General features: G+C 43.0%; 1 protein-coding gene across 1 annotated transcript in view; it reads right to left on the reverse strand.

The window, feature by feature from the left end:
- Positions 1-22,318, reverse strand: part of ITPKA (inositol-trisphosphate 3-kinase A) — a 148,703-nt gene that overhangs the window by 61,169 nt on the left and 65,216 nt on the right. The window contains exon 2 of the mRNA XM_033950843.1: positions 1,189-1,285. Coding sequence (XP_033806734.1) covers positions 1,189-1,285 — 97 coding nt within the window. The remainder of the gene's footprint in view (positions 1-1,188; positions 1,286-22,318) is intronic.

A 22,318-nucleotide genomic window follows, 5' to 3' on the forward strand; every position in this document is an offset into this window, starting at 1 on the left:
TTTAATTTTTAAAAGTGTGATGCCCAATTATGCATTTTTGTAGGATTATTGTGGGACGATCATGATTGTGGATTTTAATTTTCAAAATCATGAGAGGGCCTGGCTAAGGGTCAGAAAGTTGAGGCAGTGTGTAAAATTGAAGGTTAGCCTTGGGCACCCAATACTCTTGCACCAGCCCTGGTTGCATGCCGCATTGGTAGGATCCCCTTGATATAAGGTGTATGAGTACATCACTTTTTTTTTTTTACATTTTAGGAAGCATCTTAAGTTCTTGCATGTCCAAGAAATGCCACACCAAAATAACCCAAACCATATCCTACATTAGTATATCCACTGAGTTACATAAAGCACAGGCTATGTGCTCGCTACAATAATCCATGGGCCTTACTTCTATACGAATCTTCCCCAGAGGCACCGAGCTGGAAAATGTCTCTTGAAAATCTAGCCCTACATCATATCCAGAGAATAAGCTTGTTAGGATAATTATAGGCAGGACAGCCAAAATAAACAACTAAACACACTTTTATTATTTTTCCAACAGATACAAAATAGAGAGATTATTTGGTGACCTTCCCCTCCAAGAGGTTGTATGCCTCAACACCAGGGCAGGGCATCATCGCATAGTAGATATGTTTAATCTCTTGCACTCAAAAAAGCCAGGTTTCCGAGAGCCTTGTTAACATCAGAAACTAAGCTCTAGCTGTTTATTATGTAAGTTTTTAAAACTTCGGTGAAGTAAAAACCACATTAAAGTGGGCTTTTACAAAGCTGTGCTGCCAAGCAGTACACACTAAATGGCAAACCACCCATTGGAATTGAATGAGCGGCTCGGCAATTAGCGTGCGTTGCTCAGCAGTACACCTTAGTAAAAGGACCTGTAAGTGCCCTGAGGAGCTACACATGGCTCCCATACCAGCACTGTGTGACCCAGTTTCTGAAGGGAGACTTCAGGCAATTCCTGGCTTATTGACACCCCTTTGGAATTTCTAGTGCAAACAGATGAGGCAGTACTGCTTGGACTACAGGGCAATGGGATGCCAATTCAGAAACCAGAAATAGCCAAAGGCTTCCCACCAAAAATTAGGTCTCTTGGTAGCCAAGTTCTTGAGCCCTGAGTTAAATATTGCTATGGTATATGGGGTTGGGGCAGGGAAAAAAAAAAAAAGCAGCAATATTTTGGCTTCTCACCTGTGTGCCCAGCCAGCTGTACCCAAGAGTAGCGTCTCTTAAAAGGACTGATGATGGGTAGATTCACAATCGTTTTAATCTTCTGCCAGGATTTATTCTGCAATGACAGAGAAGAGGCCTTGTTTAAAGCAGAAAATCACAGTTACTTACCGTAACAGGTGTTATCTGGGGACAGCATGCAGATATTCTCACATGTGGGTGATGTTATCCATGGAGACCGGTATGGACAGCACTGAAAGTGAAATGTCACGGTGTGGTGTCTACGTGGGCAATTCAGCTTAGTATAAAACGTATTCCCTCTGAGATCCACAGTGCTCGCTTAAGGGAATGCGTCTTACGGGTAATACATAGGGCCTATATTACCCCCTCCCAGTTTCATAGAATGGGCTATGCCCCAGATCCTCTTTGTTTGAAATGTAACTTGGCAGAGGCCACTTTCTTTCATGATTTTTGGCATTGTTCCGCTGTGCAAACCTTTTGGAAGCTGAAGCCTTTATTAGACGCATTCTGGGCCAACCCCTGCTGCTATCTCCCGAGGTGCTCCTTTTGGGATTCTTAGGTTCCTGTGGAGTTTGAGGGAAGGGAGCTCGATTGTGGGTTCAGAAGCTTGGTATTTTGGGTTTGAAAGTGTGGACCTCACAGGAACCCCCTCGTATTAGGGTTGTAGACTGACTATCCTTGAGTTATTGGGTTGGGAAGCTAAAGATGCAAAAGGCACCTCTAAGCGGAAAAAAACAGTTTTTAGCTGTTTGGGATCCCTATCTTAATTCAGCCAAATTTTGAATTTGCTTTAAGTATACCCTGTTTTCCATTGCTTTTTGGTTTCCTTCCTCGTCTCTATCCCGGGGGGTTGGGGGAGGAATTAGATGTTCTTTTTTGTTATTTCTTGTCTGGTCCTTTTTTTTCTTCTTGCTGATGGCCATTGGGATATGGGACTAGACATGTGACCTCTGATAAAAAAAACCCCAATACAAATGATAATTAACATTTTCTCTGCGTACAGTGTGCTTTGTGTTTTTTAAAATTTTATTGTTGGTAGATCATTTTGACTTGGTCATTTTAAAAGTAGCTCGCAAGCCAAAAAAGTGTGGGCACCCCTGGTCTAGATGAAGAAGAATGATGATGCATCAAAGAAGAATGTCTCTACCTTGATGAAGAACGATGGCACTTCAAAGAGCGATGCTCAGAGGCAGCGGATCAATGCAGCAATGAAGAGTGTCGATGCACACAGGGTGAGCAATGCAATGTTGAATGCTGCATCAATGGAGACCTGGTACCGTGTCACTTCTCTATTACCCTCCAGGTACTTTAGTTAGATTGTGAGCCTTCGGGACAGTAAGGGAATTTTCCAAGTACCTTTCTTATTTCTAATCTTAATGTATATTTTCTGTAAACCGCTTAGAACCTAACGGATGTAGCGGTATATAAGAAATGAATTACATTACATTACATTACCGTGTGGCCTGGATGTGCTATGCTGAGACTGGGTCAGTACCGAGGGCATGGAAGTCAGTAACGGTGCAGCATGCAATCTCAGGATGTTTCCAAGCTCCCTCCAAAAAAATTCATTGAGCTGCTCTTTGAAGAGCTGCACCGGTACCCTTGGCTCAAGAGCTGGTACCATCAGTGCAGCAGAGTGTCTCAGGTTGGTTGGCCTCGGTGAGGCTGCATGCCCTGATGGAAACAACCCCTGTGGAGATGGAGAGCGATGATGTCGCTATTTAGCCTTCATCGAAGGACTCGATGCGGAAGAGGCTTGCGACGGTTGCTGAGAAGAGGATGGCTTCTTAGCCGGCTTCCCCAAAGCTGGGATGTCAACTGATGTCAATGTCAAGCTTTTCTTGCTGGAGACGATGCGCTTTTAAAGAATATTTCTGTACAGTAGAGCAGCTATATGGGTCATTCAAGGATATAGGCTGCTGACACGAACAGCACTTTTGAAAACCTGTCAACGGCTTCGACATCGACGGGAAAATAGTGTCAACAAAATTAAACTCAATGATTAGAGCACAGCTGGGAAAGAATATGGAAAAAAATCTTAAGTTTAGAGGCCTGAGACGGCACAAACGGCCCCCCGGAGGAGCATAAGCCTGATGTGGGAGAAAAAAGAAAATACTTAAAAAAAAAAAAAAAAAGTTAGAGAAATAAGAGTAAAATAAAAGAGGGTATAGAAAGTTCTAAAAAGCAAAGATAAAGTGGGCTGAAGGCATGACAACTAGACAGTCTAGAACACAACTTCTTCGCTCCGCGGAGAATGAAGAACTGAGGTACTGCGAGCCTACGTTGGGTGGGAAGGCACTTGCGCATACACAGTGCAGGCAGTCGTGAAGTTTCTTAAAACTTAAAAGTGACAGTTCACTTTCAATACTGTCCGTACCGGACTCTGTGGATGATGTCACCCACATGTGAGAATGTGCTACCTGCTTGTCCTGGGATATAAAGGAATACAGGAGAAAAATGTAACAAACATGCCTTGAACAAATGCATACATCATGTAGGCAATTAATATTCATTTTACTTAAGAAAACAAACACTGATTAGAGCACTGAACAAAGCCCCTCCATAAGGCATAGGTACCCACCAAAATGTCACCCCCTTTCTTTCTTGGGATTTAGTACCCACCTTTATGAATTCTTAAACCTCGGAGGAAAACATCAATTTCTCTTCACTTATTTTAGCCACCTAATCACCTTTTTTTGGCTCAGTTCCCATACCTTTATATTAATCATAATTTACAGAGATTGGCAAAATGGTATAAAAGACATTTCAGATTTCTGCAGAACAATCAAAATCTTCTATTAAGAACAGTTTCCTTGTTTGAAGGGGTTTATGTAATGTTTTCTGACCTAGAGCGACAGAAAAGCTCTCTGGTTTCATGCTGGCTTCACCCTCAGACTGCTTGGTATACCAATATAAAAAAAAGCATCATGAAGGCACAGGAAATCCATAGTACAGCAAGCAAATATCAATCAGAGCCACACTGAAATTTTGTAAAGACAGTTAGGTAGATAAACAATTTAAGTGTTCACTAGGCCTCATTTTTTATGCCATCAAAACAAATGTCATCTTTTGTTCATACTGTCCTGACCCAGGGGTTCTCAAACCATTCCTTAGGACACACCCAGTGGCATAGCGAGGGTAAGAGGCATAGTGCTCCCCATGCCCTCCTCTCCATCCCCCCACTCCTTCCATGCCTTACTTCCAACTCCCCCCGCACCTTCCGCACCACACTCGTGCCCTCCCTTCCCATCCCCGTACCTCTTAAAATCTTTGCCAACGTGAGCAGCTTCTCCAGCCTGCTGCTCGCACTGGCTTTCCCTCTGACATCACTTTCTGGCCCCGTGACCCGGAAGTGATTTCAGAAGGAGCCAGGCCAGCACAAGCCGCACGTTTATGCTGGTGAAGATTTTAAAGAGGTATGTAGGAGCGGGGAAGGGAGGGCACAAGTATGACACGGAGGGGTGGAGAGGTGCCAGTGCCCCCACTATAATGGTGCCTGGGACGGTCCACTACGCAACTGGACATCTCATCAGTCAAGTCTTCAGGATACCCACAGTAAATTTGCATGCAAAAATATCTCATGAATATTCATTGTGAGTATCCTGAAAACCTGGCTGGCAAGATGTGTCCTGAGGACTATATCGAGAACTCTGTTCTAACCTAATAGTGGTTTTAACCTTCAAATGTTTATCAAATAATGTATTAAGAGTCAAGTAAAAAGCTTTCACTTTTTGTGGGGGGGGGGGTTGTTTTATTTATTAACCTTTAAAGTGAACTGGCACAGCAACTACACTATTTTAACAAGTGTGAAAAGCATGTAGAGTGGCTCATGGAATTATTTCCAATCCTTCTGGATTTGTGTTTCTATGTTTTTCATTTCTCCTGGGTCAGTATCTCAAAATGGCTTAATTTTGTGAATACAATGACAAGAATGAACCTCACTCCTAAACCAGGATATGTGGAATATGATCTGTTTCTCAAATTTACTGCTAATGCTCACTATAGTACATGCATTGTGTTTAAGCGAGCTTCCCTTTGGAGTTCACAAGATGTAACATGTACTGGCAACCTATCCACATGTGCTTGGAAATTCTTTTTAATCAAGCCTGTGGCACCCAAAACAATGGAAAATATTTCTGTATCTTTCTGCCACATTTTCTTGGTCTCGAACTGCATTTCTTGGTACTAAAAAAATCTTCTCGCTCTCCACATGATTCACTGGAACAACAGAGAAGAGTTGTTTGAAAGAAGCAATTCCCTGTTACATTTCAGTATACAGTATCAATGTTTTTATGTTGCAGAAGCGGGACTCCTTCTCCAATAGAAATGCATTGAGTCTTTTTATTTAGGGTGGAGCATCTATTTATCTGAAATTCCCTATCGGATCTGGCTCTTTTTTTTTTTTAACTTAATGTGAAATTTCACCTGTGAGACCGTGTGCAGGTAGAATGGACTATAAGGTGAATGGAGGGATGGAAAGCAGGTTAAGAGGCTTAATTGAGGGGTTTTGAATCTTCAGAGACAGCTTTAAGGGAGCAAGTGAAAATAATTGTCCTACTTATTGTAAATGGCATATATTACAAGATCTAATTTTGTGATAAAAAGCTGAATCTTGCACTACCAGACACATATTGCAGTTATTATCTCAAGATTTGCCCCACAGCAACTGAAGAATATGAGCTTAATCACTACCACTAAAAAATAGCTGGAAAGCGATGACCACAAATTCTCGCAGTCAAAGCAACGAAGTTCACGATCTGCAAGCTCTGATGTTAGACACAGATCTTGATATTGTCGCTATCACAGAGACATGGTTCAGTGAATCCCATGGGTGGTGGGATGCAAACATGCCGGGATATAATCTTTTTAGGAAGGACAGAGATCATCAAAAAGGTGGAGAGGTAGCTCTCTATGTAAAGATCGATATCCAAATGACTGAAATGCAAGGGACTGTGGGAGAGAAAGAAGCGATATGGATCGCCCTGAAAAGAGAAGATGGCACTTCTATCTACATGGGTGTAGTCTACAGACCGCCAACTCAATCGAAGCAAATTCATAAAGATCTAATAGCAGATATCCAAAAGATCGGAAAGAAAGAAGAGGTGCTACAGTTGGGGGATTTCAACCTGCTGGATGCAGACTGGAAAGTTCCATCTGCGGAATCGGAAAGAAGTAGGGAGATTGTGGATGCCTTTCAAGAGGCTCTGCTTAGACAAATGGTGATGGAACCAAGCGATATTGGATCTGATCCTCATAAATGGGGAGAGTATCTCTAATGTTCGAGTGTGTGCCCACCTGGGAAGCAGTGATCATCAAATGGTTTGGTTTGATATAACAACTAAAGTGGAGAGTGGCCGCACAAAACTTAAAGTCCTAGATTTCAAACATACGGACTTTAATAAAATAGGAGTACTTGAAGAAAGAGCTGTCAGGATGGGAGGACATAAGAGATGTGGAAAAACAGTGGTCTAAGCTGAAAGGAGCAATAAAAATGGCTACTGACCTTTATGTAAAGAAAATAAATAAAAACAAGGGAAAAAGGAAACTGATATGGTTCTCCAAACTAGTGGTGGAGAAAATACAAGCAAAAGAGTTGGCATTCCTGAAAAATTTTTTAAATCCAAGAGGAGGAGGCATACAGAAAGGACTACCAGGTGAAACTGACGGCCTCTTTTATAAAGCTGCGCTAACGGCCCCGAAGCCCATAGAGATTTAAAGAGCTTCGGGGCTGTTGCTGCACAGCTTTGTAAAAGAGGCCATGAAAGAAGCCAAGAGAGAGATACATCTGGCGAAAGCAGAAGAGCAAATGGCTAAAAATGTAAAAAGGGAGACAAAATTTTTTTTCAGATATATTAGTGAAAGGAGGAAGATGAAAAATGGAATTGTGAAGCTAAAAGATGCTATGAACCGTTATGTGAAGAGTGATGAGGAAAAAGCAAACATGCTAAACAAATGCTTCTGTTCTGTGTTCACAGAAGAAAATCCTGGAGAAGGACCGAGATTGTCTGGCAAAGTTACACACGAAAATGGAATAGATTCTGTACCATTCACGGAGGAAAATGTTTAAGAACAACTTGAAAAATTGAAGGTGGACAAAACGATGGGACCAGATGGGATCCATCCCAGGTTACTGAGGGAGCTCAGAGAGGTTCTGGGAGGTCCTATTAAAGACTTGTTCAACAAATCTCTGAAGACGGGAGTGGTTCCTGGGGATTGGAGAAGAGTGGATGTGGTCCCTATTCACAAAAGTGGTCACAGGGATGAAGCAGGAAACTACAGGCCGGTAAGCCTCACTTTGGTTGTTGGAAAAATAATGGAAGTGTTGCTGAAAGAAAGGTTAGTGAACTTCCTAGAATCTAATGGGTTACAGGATCCAAGGCAACATGGTTTTACTAAAGGTAAATCGTGCCAAACAAACCTGATTAAATTTTTTGAATGGGTGACCAGAGACTTGGATCAAGGACATATGTAAGATGTAATTTACTTAGATGTCAGCAAAGCCTTTGACACAGTTCCTCATAGGAGGCTCTTGAACAAACTTAATGGGATGAAGTTAGGACCCAAAGTGGTGTACTTTTAGGGTCATATTGATCAACTTGAGGTCCAGAATTGGCCTCCAGTCCTCTAAGCCTTTCTTTGGCACAATAAAGTATATGGAATATCTGCCTGAGCCCGATTCTTCATCCGGGACCAGCTCTATCACACGAAGATCCAGTAGCTTTTGCACCATTGCTCAGATTCTGAGGGCTCTCTCTGGTCAGCTGGCTGGAGAATCTACAAAGCAGACTGGAAGGGGGGCACAGAACTCAATTTTGTAACCATCCCGAACAACTTCTAGGACCCAACGGTCTGTGCCAATCTGAGTCCAGACTGACCAAAAGGCTGACAGCCTTTGGGGTGGGAGTGGGGGGGGGAGCTTGGTCCTTGTCCTGCAATCATTGTGATGTTTTAGAGGCTGGGAAGGAGTGAGAGCCCGAGGCTTGCTATCTTCTGCCTCCACTGGACTTCTGATATGATCCCTGAAAGGACCTCTGCATCACTTGGCCTGCTGCATAAGGACAAAATCTTCGAGAGCCTCGAAAACTGCTCCATCCCAGAACCTGAGTCGTCTGGGTGTTTGCTGTCTGGTAAGGCCTTGGGACAACAGTCCATAAAACTTGCCATCCAGACCCTTGCCAAATAGCACCTGTCCATGAAACTGGAGCCTGCTCAAATTGGCTTTAGGGGAAGAATCTTCTGCCCACTGTCTGATCCAGAGCATCCGTCAAGCAGAGATTGCAAAGGCTGACACCTTGCTCATAACTCTGATATCATACAGAGCATCCACTATATAATTCACCCCAGGTAGTAGCATTTGGGGATCTTTGTCGTCCTCCAGGTCTGAGGCTCGAGACAGGAAGGTGTGGCAAGCTCATACTACAAAGGAAGTCATAGCTACCGCCTTAATCCCTAAGGCCAAGGCTTCAAATTGCTTCTTGAGGAGCAAGTCCATTTAAGGGCCTGAAAATCCTTTAACATCACACCTCCTTCATTAGGCAGGGATGTGCATTTGGTGACCTGCATCACCAGCGAATCCACCTTCAGCTGAACAAACAGCTTGGCCCTAGCCTTAGCCATTTGCAGGGACCCCTCCCAGCGGTCTGTGATCAGCTTTTTGATATCCAGATGCCAAGGAAAGCATGTAGTCAGAGCAACAGAGTTGCTAATAACTGAGTACTGAGACAACGGAGTTGGAGGAACTTCCAGCTTCAATTCTCTCAGCAAGGCAGAAATAATGCTCGAGAACGCAGAGGCCTTGAAAAGCCAATACACTGTGGGGTCTTCCCCCAGTCCAGGGCCACAGCCACTTCTTGTCTGTTGCTCTCAAGCAAAGAACGACTTCATCCTGGGACAATAGTGACATGGAATCAGACTATCCATTCTCCCTGTCTATGTTAGACCGAACCTCCAGGTCCATGCCTGTGTCCTCGTCTGGCTGGACCAAATGCTGAGGGGAGCTGCCTTGTGTCACCAACTCTGATGCACTGCAAACAGATACTGAGGACCCTCCTTCTGGGCTCCATGGTCCCCATGTATCTGTGCTTGGCCAATGCACCTTCAGAGGGCTCCTGAAAAGGTCTCTTCCCCTGGGAACATGACTCCTGGGGACCTCAGCCATGGAGGACTCGGAGGAAGCTGAGCCCGAGACTCCCAACCCTCCCCTGCACATTCTCCACACACAGGACATGGATGCTTTTTGGTTGGCCATCCAGCGCAAACCTGATTTGATATAGGGGTTGGAAGGCCTGAAGAGTCCAACCCTGTCAATTTGAAGCAAAATTGTGGGTTTCTGAGGCAGATGGAGGCTTTAGAAAAAAAGATCATTTAAAATTCAAGGTGGCCACTGCCAGAAAAATCATACCAAAAACAGTCCGTGGAGACTTCCCTAAAGGACAAAAACCACAAGGGAAGGGATTTTAGAGGAGGGGGACCTAGGCTCTTGGTGCTCTTTGACTTTTGAAGACACCCCAACCCCCAATATTTTCCCCATAGGCTATAATAACCTTACTCATTGTGCCATGTGGCGCCTACCTGCTTCAGCATAGGAATTCAGCTGAAACAAATGGAGGCGCGATGAACCTAGTTTTCAGACTGCCAGTTGGACCAAGGTTGGACTGAGCCTCAACCCTCAGAAAACCTTGTCGCAAAGAGGGAAGGACCACACAGCTGGTCCTCTATTAATCTCAGTTGAGTTGAAAAGGAGCCAAGCAGCCTACACTCAAGCTCCTGAATAAATCAGGGATGTGAGCAGCTATGCAGGGGATGACCCTTGAGCTTCAAAAATACAAAAGTAAGCTGGCTAGCTAGGTGTGCCCGAGGGCTGATTCTGCTAGCAGCAGACTTCAGAAGCGCCAGTGAGTCTTCTCTCAGGCAGAGGTCCCAACAAGTGGGAACTGCTGGGCACCGAGCCTCCAATCGAACACTCAAAAAAAAAATACCTGAAAATAATAAAACCGCAGAGCGGAAACACTTTTGAGCAACTTGTTTGCATAAAATAAACTGAGGAGGCAGGAGCAGCTCCCTAGAAAAGAGGTGGAGTTGAAAAAATGATTGAGAGTTTTCTGCAAACAATTTGCAGGTTCAGATGCAAAACCCTATGGTTCATGACCACTAGACACATTGCACTAGATAGAAGCAGTGATTATGCTTAGTTTGAATGTCAGGCTAGACATTCTCCATCCCCTCTCCTCCTCCTCCAGGACCAGAGGCACATCTGGAACAACTCTATATCCTCAGCTGCCACTTCTTATAACCTCAAACATTTGGTGGCTACAATAAAAAGTGAACCATACTGTACTCTGCTGTTTTATTAAAGGACCAAGGGCAAACATTAATTTGCACCCTGAATTAGTTAAAAAAAACTTTTAAGCTGTTATTTTGATGTATATTAAGATTTCTCTGATCCCTGTCAAAGCAGCTCCTGATTGGAAAAGGCCCAACTTAGTGCAGGAAGAGGCGGTCGGAGCATACAGCAAGTGATTTCCTGCACTCACTGGCGCTACGGCTGCTCTCTCCAGCTGTCCTCTCCTTGTCAGCGGTTCGCGGTCAGAAAATACCGCGAATGACCAGGACTGCGAACCACCGACCGCGAACGACCGGGGGAACACTGTAATCTGGCTGGACAATTAGCCAATCTTGAGTTTTTAAAAAACTTTTAAAAAGTTTTATTGGTTGAGGCTTTTTATGAGTAAACTTGAAACAGTGATTAAAGGAAGGAAGTGCAAAATAAATAAGAGGTAAATGCTATTTTAAAAGTTTTGTATAATGGTTTGTTTTTATGATATACTTTTGTATGTATTCTCTAACTCGCTAAGTAAGATATAGGCGGGATATGTTTTAAAATTACTTAATGAATGTGGTTGATATAATGTGTATATTATTATTTCTTCCCATCCCAGAGTAAAATGTGGCTAGATATTATTAATTACAGTGAAAATTTGATGGAGCCCCCTTTTCAAAGCCAAAATAAATTTGGGACCAATTTTACAAAGATGGAAAAGAAATCTACTCTGGGAAAGAAGTATGACTCTGACTCGGATGATAATGATGATTAAAAAGTTCACCTAACTTTTTTTCTCCCAATAATAAATGCTGTTGTTTGTGCTAAAAAAAAAAAAAAAAAAAGATAGCTATGCAAATTGTAACCTGGAAAATCTAATTGTTTGTACTAGATCCCTAGTTTGTATCAAGTTAGGATACAACCTTGTATTGTAAACTTGTTCTATAATTATGTCAAATTATAACCTGTCAACTATATAATATGTATGTTAAACCTGTAAGCTGTTCTGAGCTCTTCGGGAACAACAGGATAGAAAATGAATTAAATAAATGGATAAATAACGTATGTTCAGTCCCCTGTCCTGTGGAACACATCTCACTTTTTTTCTCAGTCCACCCCTTGCACTCAAGGCATTGGAGGTAGATACACTCAACTTGGTGGACAGAAGGAAGTCTCCTATAGCATCACCTGTTTCCAGGGCAATTGCTAGACAAAAAAAAACCTTCATCCCCTTCACTTTCTATCACATAGATGGATTCAAGAAGGCAGCATGGTTCCCTCTCTATCATGGTACCCTTGTGATGATGCTGTCTGCTTCCCAACCAGGACAACTGCCCAGCCGAGTAAAACTTTAAAAAAGAAACTGCTTTGGAGGTTAGTTGGCTTTATCAGGTTATTTCTGCACCTGATTTGGAAAAGAGAAAGGTATTATATTATGCTTTTATTTGTTTCCCTCATGTACTTTTCCTTTTTTGTTCTGCTTTTCTATCTTGAATTGTATTTCGTATCCCCTTTTTGCCTTATGTTATGAATATGATGAACTATTTTTTAACCCTATGTGATTGTTTAAAGTTTGTATTGTATTGTTTCCCATTGACTGTATTTTAAATTGTTCATCGCTTAGAATTATGATTAAGCGATTAATCAAAAGAACCATTAAACTTGAAACTTGAAACTTAAGACAGAAGTAAGTGGTAGCAGAAATCTTAAGAGCAGTGCTGTGCTTGGTTCATTGTTCACTTGCTTCCTCTTTGCATCTTCATTCCGATTCCAAAAATACCGTATTGAATGTGCTTTCTCTGATGGTTTTGGAATAAAGAGGTTTTATTTATTATAACCATGCTGATTGTTTTTAAAATCTCCTCCCACGTCCATTCTTCAGCACTTTCTGTTCTCCTTATACTTTTGTACATTATTAGCACAACAGTATTATATTATGGAACAAGTACAGGAGCAGACTCTTCCAAATATCATACAATAAAAATAGCAGACCTAAACAGGAATTGTAGAGTGTTTATTTTATATTGCTTTGTCCTATATACATACACACATATATATATATATATATATATATATATATATATATATATATATATATATATATATATATATATATATATATATATATATATATACAGGGCAGGATTAATTCGTCGAGGGCCCCTAGGCACACAAGTACACTGGGCCCCCTGTCCTACCCCACCATGCGCCCAGGTGGAAACAGGAAGCTGTGTCAGAGTGAAGCTTTGGGCAAGCAGAACTGCTTGCACAATTACAGTTCCCGTTGCCTTTCTTACCCACGTTGCTTGCTTGTCTTACTTTCCGTCGATGGGGGAGGGCTGCGTTGCCGATTGGGGTGGGGCCCGCGTTGCCGATCAGGGGGGCCCGCGTTGCCGATCGATCCTGGAGGGGCCCAACGCCGTTTGGAAAAAAACAATGTTGATGCCCTCCTTCATCAGGCTCCCCTGACCATTTCAGGCCCTAGGCACGTACCTACTTGGCCTATTGGTTAATCCTGCCCTGTATATATATATCTATATATGTATAAACAGGTAGAAAGCTAAGACTGGCTGTTTGGAGCTCTTGGCCTCTTCCCCTTTTCTGCAGAAGCTGGTGCAGTCTAAAAGTTTGCGGGATATGTGAACAGATAAACCAGAGAGTAGACGTTAAATGTGAAGATCTAGGCCTTCACATTTAACGTGGGAACATGCAGGCCTTCGTGGGGGGGGACAGGCCTTCAGGGGAGTGGTGCGGGCTTCAGGGGTGACAGACAAGCCTTCAGGGGGGTAGTGCAGGCCTTCAGGAGGGACAGGCCTTCGGGGGGGTGCAGGCCTTCAGGGGTGGGGTAAAGGCCTTTAGGGGGGATAGGCAGGCCTTCAGGGGGTGACAGGCCTTCGGAGGAGGGGGACCCTGGTGTAGAAGTACACAAAGGGAGGGAGGGAGGGAAGGGGGGTTCAAAGAGACGTGCATATGCCGGACTTTGGGGGGGAAGAAATAATGGGTCTAAAAACAAAGGAGAGGGAGAGAGATGGTGGAAAATGTGATTTAGGGAGGGAAGGAACAGAAATGGAGAGAAGTTGGACACAAGGGATAGTGTGGAGATAGAGATACTGGATAGGAGGGTAGGTGGGAAGAGAAAGAGAGAGATGGTGGATCCTGGGGTGTTGGGGAAGGAGGAAGAGATGAAGGATGAAAGGGTAGTTGAGAAAGGTGGATCTGGAGATGGAGATGAAAAAAAAAAGGAAAGATGCCAGACCTCCGAGGGAGGGAAGGGGAGGACAGAGTTGGAAGATGGATGGTTAGCACGGAGAAAGAAGAAAACAACAAATGGGCAGGAGACCCTGGTAAGCAAGTTATCAGAAGACAATCAGAGCCTAGGACCAAAATGATTTGAATAATGGCCAGACAACAAAAGGTAGAAAAAATAATTATATTTTCTATTTTGTGAATACAATATGTCAGATTTGAAATGTGTATCCTGCCAGAGCTGGTGTTAGACCAGTGGTCTCAAACTCAAACCCTTTGCGGGGCCACATTTTGGATTTGTAGGTACTTGGAGGGCCGCAGAAAAAAATAGTTAATGTCTTATTAAAGAAATGACAATTTTGCATGAGGTTAAACTCTTTATAGTTTATAAAACTTTCCTTTAACAGTTTTACCTTATGCAAAATTGTCATTTCTTTAATAAGACATTAACTATTTTTTCTGCGGCCCTCCAAGTACTCTATTTTTTCTGCAGCACTCACATTTAAAGTTTAATATCTTTTCTTTCTCAAAACTGGCACATTTCTATTACTAAATTGAAAATAAAATCATTTTCCTACCTTTGGTAATTTCATCAGTCTCTGGTTGCACTTTATTCTTCTGACTGTGCATGCAATATTTCTTCTCTTCTTTCAGCCTCCTGTATGCTTCCTCTCCTCCAGACCTCATTCCCTCCCCCAACTTTTTCTTTCTTTTTCTATGTCTGTCTTTCTCTGATTCCTTGTCCCATTTTTTGCTTTGTTTCTGGCTCTTTGTCCCCCCCTTCTTTCTTTTTTCCTTCTGGCTCCCTGTACCCCCCGCCCTTCTTTCTTTTTTCCTTCTGGTTCCCTGCCCCCCTCCCCCTTCTTTCTTTCTTCCTTCCTGCCCTCCCCCATGCCACCGCCGCTGGGGAATATAGGCTGCTGCTGCTGCTGGCGCCATCGGGAACAGGCCGAGATCTCCACGGGGCCGACCAACTCTCGCCGCCCGACGTCAATTCTAACGTCGGAAAGGACGTTCCGGGCAGCCAGGCAGCGATTGGCTAGCCAGAACGTCCTCTCGATGTCAGAATTGAGGTCGGGCGGCGAGAGAAGCAGGGAGATCAAAGAGCATGGTGCCGGCGGTGAGAAGGGAAGGGAAGCAGTTGGGCACCCCTGCTCTAGACGAGCCGCAAGCCGCACTAGGAAGAACAGTGGAGGGTGACCAGCTGTGCGGACCGCCCCCCCCTTGGTACGCAACTGGAGCAGCAGCGTGTCTGGCCGGCTCATTCCATTCAAAGCCGCGGGTGGCGGCTCCTTGCGAGATCCGCGCCTGCGTCTGAAGCCTCTCTGATGTTGTGATGTCAGAGAGGCTTCCGATGCAGGAGCGAATAGCGCAAGGAGCCGCCAACCCGCGGCTTTGAACGGAACGAACCGGCCAGACCCGCTGCTGCTCCAAAAGAAAGGAATTATCCAGTCCAGACTGCGGGCCGCAAATAAAACTTGGAGAGCCACATGTGGCCCTTGGGCCGCGTGTTTGAGACCGCTGTATTAGACCGTAAACGTGAGCTAGGATTTAACAGAGAGAGGAAAAGTCTTTTTTGTTTGTTTATTTTGTTTATACTACAGCGCCAGTGTGGGTAGGAGACAGCAAAGAGGCTATAAAATAAACCCACCAGGATGTTTAAAAAAAACACCCACTTGGACAGGAAAATCGAATTGAAAAATTGATTCAATAGGCTGAATTGAATTGGAAATTTTTTCCCTAAATCGGACAGCACTAACTCCAGGTGAGGTTGCACTATGGAGCGATACAGGGGCATTATTACAATCTTAGTCTTGTTAACCATCCCTTTTTAAAATAATTCCTAGCATCCTGTTTGCCTTTTTGGCTGCCGCTGCACATTGGGTGGAAGGTTTCATTGTATTGTCTACGATGACACCTAGATCCTTTTCTTGGGCTCTAACCCCCATGGTGGACCCTAGCATCCGGTAACTGTGATGTGGATTATTCTTCTCAATATGCATCACTTTGCATTTGTCCACATTAAATTTCATCTGCCATTTGGACGCCCAGTCTTCCAATTTCCTAAGGTGTGCCTGCAATGTTTCACAATCCATATGCGTTTTAACAACTTTGGACAGTTTAGTGTTATCTGCAAATCTAATCATCTCACTCATTGTTCCAGTTTCCAGATCATTTATAAATAAGTTAAATAGCACCGGTCCCAGTACAGATCCCTGCGGCACTCCACTTTTTACTCTCCTCCATTGAGAAAAATGACCATTCAACCCTACTCTGTTTTCTCTCCGATAACCAATTCCTAATCCACAACTGAACTTTGCCACCTATCCCATTATTCTTAAATTTTCACAGGAGCCTCTTGTGAGGAACTTTGTCAAAAGTTTTCTGAAAATCTAGATACATTACTTCAACCAGCTCACTTTTATCCACGTTTATTCACACCTTTTTAAACCCTGCTAATTGCTTTTATCAAATCCTCTGGCAAATTTATTTATTAGGATTTACCACTTTTTTAAGGCGTTCACTCAAGGCAGTATAATGAATTCCAGAGCTTAATTACATGTTGAGTGAAGAAACATTTTCTCTGACTCCTTTTATATTTACTACTTAGTAGCTTCATCGCATGTCCCCTAGTCCTAGTATTTTTGAAAAGAGTGAACAAGTGATTCACATCTGCCCATTCCACTCTAATCAGTATTTTATAGACCTCTATCATATCTCCCCTGAGCAGTCTCTTCTCCAAGCTGAAGAGTCCTAGACTCTTTAGTCTTTCCTCATAAGGAAGTCATCCTATCCCCTTTATCATTGTTGTCGCTCTTCTCTGTACCTTGTCTAATTCCACTACATCTTTTTTTGAGATACAGTGACCAGAATGCACACAGTATTCGAGGTGTGGTTGCATCATTTGTGTGCTGTTTAAATTATTTTATGCTTCTTATTTTCAGCTAAACTTAGGAGCCTAATTATTTCAGCTGAAAATTCACCTTAATTTAGTTTAAAAGTTATGCTTATACTGCACATTTAGGCCTTTCAGTTATTTGCCTAGATTTATGAGTCTAATTTACAAACCTAGTACTGAATATCTCAGACCTAAAATATGTCCCTCTTGCTACCTACTTTTTATGCCCCTAAATTTAGGAGTTTACTGAAATTTGAGTAGAAATGGAGGCACTTGGCCAAGTAAATTTTCAATGAGGCTAGTTTAGGAGCATAATTCTCAAAGTTAGAAGCCTAAATCCTTTGAATACTGGGCCCATAACCTGTAGGTGAAGGTAATCAGATGTATGGACCATATGACAATTTATTAAAGTCCTTTCACCACCCCATCTTGCCATTAGCTTGTCCTCTTGCTCAGGGGAGAGGAGAGAGCAAATGATGCCAGAGAGCAGGGTCAGAGAGTAATGAATCAAAAGAAGGCAGCACCTACCATTAGGCAGCCCTGGGTTTTTTACGGGGCTCATTCAATGGTAGCTATGTCCTTGATGTTGTGAACATAACATGAGAGGGTAAATAAGGGATCAAAAGGTTGTATAAACAGGAGCCCATGTGCTAACAGAAGAATTTTGAATTTATCCTTTAAGACTGGTAACCAGTGCTGTTTGAGAAATGGTGTGTCACTTTTCATCCCACTTCTCCCTCTCCAACTGCCACACATTTCTCCTTCATGCTCCTATTTCTTGGAAGGTCAGCAGCAATACAGTGCTTCGGGCCTCATCTTCTCCTCTGCTGGACTGGATTGTTTTATGTTTAATTTTAGAGCACCTTGACTCCTGAAGTAGGTAGCAACACCATCGAAAACACGGTACTATGTCGGATCTTTTCAATTTTGAGTGCTTTGGGGAAAAACTTTTGATTTACTTGCGTCTAGCTGCTGGAATTCTTTTTTGTCCTCCTCTACTTCTTCTTTCAAAGTTTTTTCACGTAAAGGTTTTTTCCTTCCTACTTCTCCGGTTATTTGGAGCCATTTTGTGCTGTGATCTGCTTTGACCCAGGCAAGACACTGCAGTGCTGCATGGTTCAAAACACAATACAATGGGCCTAGGCAACAGAGAAGAATGAGATGGCCTGAAGTACTGTCCTGCTGCTGTCCTCTTCCTTTTAACAAGTGGAGAAGGGCCAGTGCAGACTGAGGAGATACTGCCTCTGACATACTGTCTCACCAAATCATCAGCAATTGTGTTTCTTTTTAGTGCCTCTCTTCTTCAGGCTGAAGAATGCAAAACTGCACCTGCAACCAGGCCATAAAATATAAATATCGGCTGTTGTACATCCAGCTCCCAAGGGTCACCAATGAAGACAACAACCTAAAACTGATGGAAGGTTTCCTGTGGACTGGATGGAGGGTCTTTGTAGGCTGGAACATTTCACAGCCCTAGCTTAGGGCACCTAGTACCCTAGCACAAGGACAGGAAACCTCAGTCCTTGAGGACATAGAAACATAGAAGATGACGGCAGAAAAGGGCTACAGCCCATCAAGTCTGCCCACTCTGCTTACCCACCCCCTGTCTATGTCCTAATGACCCAATTTCCTTATCTTGACCCTCGTAGGGATCCCACATGGGTATCCCATTTATTCTTAAAGTCTGGCACGCTGTCTGCCTCGATCACCTGCACTGGAAGCTTATTCCAATGATCAACCACTCTCTCTGTGAAGAAATACTTTCTGGTGTCACCATGAAATTTTCCGCCCCTGAGTTTGAGCGGGTGCCCTCTTGTGGCCGAGGGTCCCTTGAGAAAGAAAATATCATCTTCCACTTCGACACGTCCCGTGAGGTACTTAAATGTTTCGATCATGTCTCCCCTCTCCCTACGTTCCTCAAGAGTGTAGAGCTGCAATTTGTTCAGTCTCTCTTCGTACGAGAGACCCTTGAGCCCCGAGATCATCCTGGTGGCCGTCCGTTGAACCGATTCAATTCTGCGCACATCTTTACTGTAATGTGGCCTCCAGAATTGCACACAGTACTCCAGTACTCCAGGTTTTCAGGATTTCCTCAATGAATATGGATGAGATCTATTTGCAAGCACTGCCTCCATTGTATGCCATTAAGTCTCATCCTGAAAACCCAACTGGGTTGCTGGCCTCGAGGACCGAGGTTGCCCTCCCTTGCCCTAGCACCAGGATTGCTTTTCTTCCCCACTCTATGACATCCCAACATCTATAACCTGAATATTCACCCTGTATCAAATGGTTCAGTAGGTACATAAGGGGATAATTCCCCTCCTCCAGTGCTCTGCTCTGGGGGCCCTGTGCAAAACTTTTGCCTGGGGGCCCAAAATTTGAATGTCTGCCACTGCCTAAACACATTAATGAACTCCAGGAGATGTGCACCTCACAGCAACGAGAAAAGTGTGGTGCTTTATGCAGATATTACAGACCTCGTTGAACCTGTCTGTTGCTCTGTGTAGAAGTTCATGCCCTGTTCATGGTCAGCCACAGAAGAAGAGTCTCTCAGCTCAGTTTTATGGGCCTGGTTCTTGCACTGAAAATCAAGACCATCAGCATCTGATAGTACTTCAATTCTTGTCTTGCAAGGGATAGTAAACCAGGAAGCTAAATATTAATTTAATTAGCTTCAATTTGCATTTTTGTTTATGTTTCATAAGTATAACATCCCTGCTGATGCCTCTTCTAAAAGTAAAAAGATAAGTAGATGCCTTCTTTTTAAAGGAATCATAAGCATATCTGCAATGTCAACAATCTAATCAGAAGCCCACACCTTATCACCTATGGATCTGACATAAGTTAATTTCTCTCTACCATCTGTATCACATACTCTCAAAAGACAAATTATTTATTCTACCAATTCTGGAGAAGTATTATCGTTTTTCTTTGTTCTGGTTCTGTATATTCCCTTTTTGAACTGATTCCAGGCTCTTCTGTTACACATAGAATATTTTTACATGATTTTAGACTAAGATATATACAGTCCTTCTCGGAGTGGAGTGGAATGGACAGATGAGAATTGCTTGTTTACCCTTTCCAAAAATATTAGGACTAGGGGGTATGCAATGAAACTACTAAGTGGTAAATTTAATACAAACTGGAGAAAATATTTCTTCACTCAACCTGCAATTAAACTCTGGAATTCATTGCCAGAGAATATGGTGAAAGCAGTTAGCTTAGCAGGGTTTAAAAAAGTTTTGCTTAATATCCTTTAAAAAAGGTATAAGCCATCATTAAAATAGTCTTGGGAAGATCCACTGCTTACTTTTACAGGAGTGGGCAATCATGTTCCTCAAGGGCCACAACCCAGTCAGGTTTTCAAGATTTCCATAATGAATATGCACGTGATTAACTTCCACAGAATGCTTCCATTGTATGCAAATCAATCTCATGCATATTCATTGTGGAAATCTTTAAAATCTAACTGGGTTGTGGCCCTCAAGGCCCATGATTACCCACTCCTATACTAGGATAAGCAGCATAAAATCTGTTTTACTCTTGTGGGACCTTGCCAGGTACTTGTGACCCAGATTGGCTACTGTTGGCAACAGGATACTGGGCTTGGTGGCACAGAAATGCATGTGCAAGAGTCTGCATAGCTGCTGTTGAAAGAGAGGAACTAAGGCTCTTTAGAATATGTTAGTCTCTACTTCGTTATAGATGCCAGATTCCTACATACCTGATTTGATTCAGCATCTAGAAAACAAGTAGGCAGTCGGTCTGCAAAATCCAGCCCATCAGAAAGGTGAGAAGACAAAAGAACAGACCAAGCAGTCCAAAGTAATCCAAATCACTGTTAACTAGCAACAGCAGTAGAGGAGTTAGCAGAATGCTTGACTTGGCTAAAATTTCAGCGGGGTTTAAAAAAGGTTTGGCTAAATTCTAGAGAAGTCCATAGGCCATTATTGAGATGGCTTGGGGAAATCCACTGCTTTTTCCTAGGATAAGCAGTATAAAATCTGTTTTACCGCTTGGGATCTAGCTAGATACTTGGGACCTGGGTTGGCCACTATTGGGAAACAGGATTCTGGGCTTGATCGACCTTCGGTCTGTCCCAGTATGGCAATTCTTATGTTCTTAATTCTTGGGCTGTCTAAGGGCCAACAGTACCAGACTGATGTAATATAAAGACTTTCACCAAATCTGATAGAAACTTTGGACTATTTGGTCAGATCTTTGGTCTGCTTTGGTTCTTTCTGCACCAATGCACTCAGCAGGAGCTGTAAAAGAACTATTATGAGAGAGTCCACTTGCATTGGGATACACACAGCCATTGAGAAATATTTGGTTGATCATAAGATTCAATTATCTTTATCTGTCACAGCTGGTGAATAATATTTGGGTAGTGCATTTTTCTCAGCTTTGAAGTTGGGTGAATCATGCCCACTTTTCCCTGGTACATCCTGTTACTACTCCTTTAGTGGTGTTTGATATTGTCCTTTGAGCAGGCAGGCACTGTAAGGTTTGGGGCTTTCTGATGTTACAGTCTGCCTCCTGATACAGTTTATTCTTTTTAATGAAGAAGTGTAGTGTGAGCACGAGCATCTGACGAAGGCCAGAAAAGCAACACTAATCTGACCTACTTGAATTTGTATTGGTAGCAGAAGAGTCAAGCAACTCGAATCTAAGGAATAAAACAGAAATAAGAGGGGGGAGGGTTTTGTGCTTTATTTGTTCATTTGTTCCAATGATGATTGTTTCTCCTTTGGCAGCTCTCTTCAGGACACCACTTTATATACAACACAGCTGCTGTGCAGAAACTGAGCATGTGCCAGCAGGAGAAACTGACCAATTGCTGCCTGCTGTCATTACACAGAAGGGATTTATTCTTCATCTAAACAAGAAAAGATAACCACAGAGACGGGGAGCTTAGCCCCATTGCCAGCGCCTTCCAGAGTGCCATTCAGTGCAAGTCAACCCCCACACCCTTTCTGTTTGCCTCCTTGCATTTCAGAGAGCATCACCAGCCAGCAGCTGCTTCACATTAACCAGGCAGAATGATCTTAGCCACTAAATTACCTCTTAATGCCCTATTGGTTTGCTCTACACTATAAAAAAAAAGATTTCTGGCTTTTTACATCACACAAAATGCAACTCTGGAGAGGTTAAATTTAAATAATATGACAACAATAGAGGGCCAAATTTCTACCCATAGAGCTGGTATCAAACATGTGTTACTTCTGTCCCTTTCTGTGAAGCACACTAACCTAACATTTGTGAGAAGAAACATTGCCTAGACTTCAAATTACGTCGCTGCTTATTCCTCCATGTTAGAGAATGACACAGGGATGAGTAGTACCCACGGTTAACCACGAAGCAGGGACAGAGGTGGAGACAGATCCTATGGGAATGGGGCGGGGATGGTGACAGAGATAGAGCCCATGGGGAAGGGGATAAACTTTGTCTCTGTGTCTTTCTCTAAATTTTATTTCTTGAGACTAGTAACAATATGTAAAAACAGATCTTAGACAACTGGCAATTGAATTCAATGATTAAAAAAAAAAAAATTGCAGAAGCTGCTTTTGGCTTTAAATGAACTATTGTTAGATGACATCATTTGTTTCTTGTCTGCCTCTGATATGGCAACAAGAGTCTCGTCTGCTGATCAGACTCCTACCATC

The sequence above is a fragment of the Geotrypetes seraphini genome, chromosome 7 (assembly GCF_902459505.1).
Source record: "Geotrypetes seraphini chromosome 7, aGeoSer1.1, whole genome shotgun sequence".
Classification (NCBI taxonomy): domain Eukaryota; kingdom Metazoa; phylum Chordata; class Amphibia; order Gymnophiona; family Dermophiidae; genus Geotrypetes; species Geotrypetes seraphini.